Below are 6,000 nucleotides of genomic sequence, written 5' to 3'. Positions count from 1 at the left end.
CCAGAGCTCTTTCCTATTTATTGCATCTGCTCTTAACTAGCTGGATTTGGTAACCTTAACGTTTAATATTTTTCCGCATCGCACAGAGTATTACTTAGTTGTATTTGCTCAGCCGGAGAAAGGGTATCATGCTAAGTCCCACGCCTGGCATTGAAGCGGGCAAAGGAAATCACAAAACCAGCTACGTGAGTCCGCTGCAAAGGCGAAGAGCTTATCTGCAGCCCAGGATTCCGGAGTCCCAGGAGTGTGCTGCGGCTGTGCGGCAAGAAAAACAGACGGATACAGGAGAGTCGTTCATAAGCGTGGTAAGATTAATGAGCACCACCTGCCTGCAGACAAATTAGATGGCATAATTCAGCGTGACCCGCCCACGGAATATATTCTTTGGGCCACGACGGGCTGCATGTTGGATGGGTTGGTAGTTTGCATGGCCTTCTCATAGGTGTGGCGTAGATCCCCCATCGTTAAGTGCTGGCAAATTTATGCAAAATAAATTATTTGCCAGCTTCAAACATGCAGGAACAACGAGCAAAGTAAGTGAATGCCGAGTTAAAGCGAGGAAATGGGGCCGACCCATCTCCCGATGGAATCCAGCATAAGCTGCTGATTTATGCCTGACTTGATAAAATGTCGCATATCCGGTTCCGACTTTTCTCAGTCCCAGCGAAATGAAATACAATTTCTTTGCTTCTGCTGCTGCTTCTCTGCCAACATTTCTGGGAAATGGCATAGACATTTGGGGTTGGGAGGCGGCGATAAAAGCCAGAAGAAGTAATCAAAGTTAGCATATGGCGTCTATTGCTGCCTGGAAATGCACGGCAATCTCCAAATGTTTCCCTGATTGTCTGCAACTCGTCTGACACTCCCATTTTTATTCATTTTCAGCTGTTTTGTGTGTTTTGTGTGTATTGTGTGCTTCTTATGGCCACGCACACAGCGAGGGGGTGTGGCCAACGGGGCGTATGAGAAATGCCTTTTTCGATGAATAATCGGAACATCTTATTCTGTTTTTCGGGAATGTCCCTGAACTTTTCATCAACACAATGCTGGCATTACAAGTGTAATAACTTGAAAAATAATGGCTGCCATTTATTATTACGTAAAAGACACTTGGTAGAACACATTTAATATTTTTTTAAGTTTATTAATATTCAATATTCGTATTGGTTGTCAGACACAAGTGATAGTTCTAGGAAAGAATACAAAATTTGCATGGTCAGCACAGTAGCCAAAAGGATACAAAAGGATTAGTCACAGCAATCGTCCTCCGATTCAGAATATTTAGCAGATGCCTTGCGGCAGTGGCGCATTTTCCTGGTTAATTGGCATATCTTTAATGCCCGACGCTTAGCCTTCGTGTTCAATCTCATATAGCAGCGGAACATCCGCCAGGACACGCCCATGGTGGTTCGCAGTTTGCGGGAGAACTTCCTTATATAGTACATGCCGTCGGTGGCTTCGAGGACATACCAGAGCACTGATCCGCTAACCAAGCAGGTAATTAGTCCTGAAAGCCAATATACATACGGCGAGGGCTGACAGCTACACTGCATCAAATTCAGGAGCTCGTTCGTCAGGCTGTACAGAAACCTTTCCAGGCCACACCAAATTATGACGGTGCCCACCTCGGCCAGGAAAATGGACGCCACAATCTCGATCAGAATACGCCAGAAGCGGGCCATGTGCATAAATCGTCGAGGATAGATGCTGGTGTCCCACAGGAAACACAACGTGGCAGCCAGGAACAGCCAGCTGGCCAAATCTGGAGCCGCCGAGCAGCGATCCTGCGGCTGAGCGAAGAAGAAGTAGCAGCCCATCAGCTGGAAGAAGGCCGCCAGGCCCACAGCCAGGTTATCCATGTTACCCCCTTTATATGTTCTGTTTTTTAACTATTACCAAAAAAATGCTTGTCAAACTTTTAGATTTCGGTGGAAAACTAGATTTTTACTTCGTGTTGTAGATTGTAATAGGAAAATACAGTGTAATGCAATATAGTTAATGAAATAAATACCTTACCTTAAGGATTAACTAATCGATGTTCATCAGCCAATCTGTACCATGTTTTTCAATGGATAAGGGCCAATACTGCTGTTTAAGTACCTTAAGTGCAAATTTACCCACTTGCTTTAACATGATTGACAATCCCTAGGTAATTAGCATGCTTCAATCAACAGCAGGATCCAAAGCGTCAGACGAACCCCCTTCAAAGAGGAGCTCATTGCAATTAATTAGTGTTTGTCAGCCCATACAAATCGGCACACACACACACATCAGCCAGGCGGACTCAACACACACACACACGCACAATGTGTGGCAGGCCTTGACAGAAAATTAGTTTACCGACCCGCCCACTAATAGTGTCTCTATTACGCGCTTATCTAAAATCGGTCGACAGACAGTCGGTGCAGGCAGCCATCCAAAAAAGTGCCAGCAAATTAACATAACATTTACCGCAATTAATCAAAATTAAATCGGCCATCGCCACGCCCCTCAGTTGGCCATGTCAATGAACCGCATGAACAGGCCAGCTACACAGTGCCCACCCCCAAAAAGTCAGTTAACAACCTCTGTCTCCGACTTTTCGTTGGTAACTTGGCCGGGTGGTAGATGAATGGCTACCTGGCGGCCACTGCGAACTTGAATCTATCAAAGCCATTGGCGTTGGCCAAGTGAAAGTGGCTGGATTTGACAGGGAGAAAGACCTTTTTGCCACAGTGGTGCGAAGTCTGGACTACTTGTGATAACCTAAAGCACTCGTATATATTTTGGGTAGGACTCAGGGCTTGTCCTTTGAGCGCATCTCGAATGAACTTAAATAGGAAAAATCAAAATATTTGCTAAGTGTTTCAGTGTTTCGTACCACTGTTCAAAGGCATTCACACACATTAAGCCCACTGATGAAGAGGGTTCATTGCTGTCGGGAATTGGGTCCTGTTGTGCGTGTTCGGGTTCATCGTCTATTTAAAAATTGATTTGTTGTTATTTACATGCGACATTATTAATTTGGGATATCTTTTTAAGCGATTTTATGCCAGCTCGCGTTAATGGTGTGTCCTTCAGGTCAGCTTGCCGCTGTCGAAAACCCAATTTGTAAGTGTCACTGACAGTTTCTGGGCATAGAGAAATTTTTTATTGCTGATTTCTCCAGTGAAGCGGAATCACAGTTGATTTCGGATGCAACAAGTTGGCGTGGGCCAGGCATCAAAATGACTGGAGGTGTCACAGCATGACTTTGGTTATTGTATATGGGGCCAAAATACAAGGATGCGTACATTTGGCTGGATGGATAGATAGGAGCGAAAAAAGTCCAGTAATTGAAGGCATTTGGCTGGAAAAATCAATCGAAATTGTGTGCTTGACATTTGAACGGGTTGGGTGAGGTTGTTATTGCGGGCCATAGGAGTTACGTTTGATAAGATAATTATTTTCCAAATCTTTCAAGTGGAAAACCAAATAAGTACTCAAGCGGAACTTAAAGAACAAGCAAGCCAGGAAATGGCATTGCTGATAATAAGGGCAAATTAATAATTAATATAAATGTGCATTCTCGTGTCATCGCTGATACCCAAAAAAAATTGCGCCAAGGGAAGCAACTGCCGCTTTTTTCCAATTAAATAATAAATCTCTCCGGAAAGAAGTAATGACTGCAATTAAGGGTAAGCAACTGCAAAATGTCTGGGGAAAATAATTTGCACTTCCGCGACCTGTTCGCACCTCTTAGCCCTCCACGGGCTGTGGCAGGAAGCCATGAGCAGTTGGCAGCAGACACGCAGGCAGTTGGGGCACTAAAAATTTTATATAATTTCGCACGTGAAACTTTAATGAACTCTTCTCACTCGCTACACACACGCAAATTAATATGGGCCAAAAGGAGCTATACTCGGTCTGAGATTGAGTTCGCATAGGATGCCCCGCGGCCAAGTAGGAACATTAAGGCTAGGTAAGCAAGAGTGCTAATCCTGCTCTAACTTTTGCTCGAAGTTGAACTTTTGAAATTGCTTATAGAGATGTTGGTAGAGCCCTGCTGATTGGGGGTGCATGTTCTTACGTATACTGGGTAATTAATTGTAAAACAAAATAGAACTATCAGATACTAGTTACTCAGCAGTTGAAGTGCAAACGAGAAATTTCGATTCGATAAAATCCGTTAAGATAAGATGAGTTATGGAGCTTAAAACTTCAGTTTTGGGACATTTTAAGGTTTTTGAATTTCTACATCATCACATCAAAAAAATGACAAAAAATTTGAAAAAAAATAAATTTCTAAATTTGAATGCAGACTTTTAGAGAATCGCGCCAGAAACATTTAGAGGTATGCCACTTCAAAATCCGATTAAAATTAGTTGAGTTATGGAGTATAGAACTTCAGCCTTGGGACATTTTATAGGTTTTTGAATTTCTACAACATCATCACATCAAAAAAATGACAAAAAATTTGAAAAAAAATAAATTTCCAAATTTGAATGCAGATTTGTAGAGAATTGCGCCAGAAACATTTAGAGGTATGCCACTTCAAAATCCGATTAAAATTAGTTGAGTTATGAAGCTTAAAACTTCAGTTTTGGGACATTTTATAGGTTTTTGAATTTCTACAACATCATCACATCAAAAAAATGACAAAAAAATTGAAAAAAAATAAATTTTTAAATTTGAATGCAGATCTTTAGAGTATTGCGCCAGAAACATTTAGAGGTATGCCACTTCAAAATCCGATTAAAATTAGTTGAGTTATGGAGTATAGAACTTCAGCCTTGGGACATTTTAAGGTTTTTGAATTTCTACATCATCACATCAAAAAAATGACAAAAAATTTGAAAAAAAATAAATTTCTAAATTTGAATGCAGACTTTTAGAGAATCGCGCCAGAAACATTTAGAGGTATGCCACTTCAAAATCCGATTAAAATTAGTTGAGTTATGGAGTATAGAACTTCAGCCTTGGGACATTTTATAGGTTTTTGAATTTCTACAACATCATCACATCAAAAAAATGACAAAAAATTTGAAAAAAAATAAATTTCCAAATTTGAATGCAGATTTGTAGAGAATTGCGCCAGAAACATTTAGAGGTATGCCACTTCAAAATCCGATTAAAATTAGTTGAGTTATGGAGTATAGAACTTCAGCCTTGGGACATTTTATAGGTTTTTGAATTTCTACAACATCATCACATCAAAAAAATGACAAAAAATTTGAAAAAAAATAAATTTTTAAATTTGAATGCAGATCTTTAGAGAATTGCTCCAGAAACATTTAGAGGTATGCCACTTCAAAATCCGATTAAAATTAGTTGAGTTATGGAGTATAGAACTTCAGCCTTGGGACATTTTATAGGTTTTTGAATTTCTACAACATCATCACATCAAAAAAATGACAAAAAATTTGAAAAAAAATAAATTTCTAAATTTGAATGCAGACTTTTAGAGAATCGCGCCAGAAACATTTAGAGGTATGCCACTTCAAAATCCGATTAAAATTAGTTGAGTTATGGAGTATAGAACTTCAGCCTTGGGACATTTTATAGGTTTTTGAATTTCTACAACATCATCACATCAAAAAAATGACAAAAAATTTGAAAAAAAATAAATTTCCAAATTTGAATGCATATTTGTAGAGAATTGCACCAGAAACATTTAGAGGTATGCCACTTCAAAATCCGATTAAAATTAGTTGAGTTATGGAGTATAGAACTTCAGCCTTGGGACATTTTATAGGTTTTTGAATTTCTACAACATCATCACATCAAAAAAATGACAAAAAAATTGAAAAAAATAAATTTCTAAATTTGAATGCAGATTTTTAGAGAATTGCGCCAGAAACATTTAGAGGTATGCCACTTCAAAATCCGATTAAGATTAGTTGAGTTATGAGGTATAGAAGTTCAGCCTTGGGACATTTTATAGGTTTTTTAATTTCTACAACATCATCACATAAAAAAATGACAAAAAAATTGAAAAAAAATAAATTTCTACATTTGAATGCAGATCTTTAGAGAATTGCG

The 6,000-nt window shown here is 39.3% G+C and overlaps 1 protein-coding gene across 1 annotated transcript; it reads right to left on the bottom strand.

Annotated features, from left to right (window-relative positions):
• Positions 1-1,175: 1,175 nt before the first annotated feature.
• Positions 1,176-1,923, bottom strand: LOC6541853. Its single transcript, XM_001969256.3, has one exon. The coding sequence runs from the start codon at positions 1,857-1,859 to the stop codon at positions 1,248-1,250; it is 612 nt and encodes a 203-aa protein (XP_001969292.1). The 5' UTR covers positions 1,860-1,923; the 3' UTR covers positions 1,176-1,247.
• Between the last annotated feature and the right edge of the window lie 4,077 nt (positions 1,924-6,000).

This window comes from Drosophila erecta, unplaced genomic scaffold, assembly GCF_003286155.1.
Source record: "Drosophila erecta strain 14021-0224.00,06,07 unplaced genomic scaffold, DereRS2 tig00000055-arrow-pilon, whole genome shotgun sequence".
Classification (NCBI taxonomy): domain Eukaryota; kingdom Metazoa; phylum Arthropoda; class Insecta; order Diptera; family Drosophilidae; genus Drosophila; species Drosophila erecta.
The sequence above is the reverse complement of the archived record's forward strand: the minus strand, read 5'-3'. Positions and strand labels throughout refer to the sequence as shown.

Bases quoted from the DNA above. Each gene is read 5' to 3' on its own strand.
- LOC6541853 (XM_001969256.3), bottom strand. From the start codon at position 1,859: ATGGATAACCTGGCTGTGGGCCTGGCGGCCTTCTTCCAGCTGATGGGC.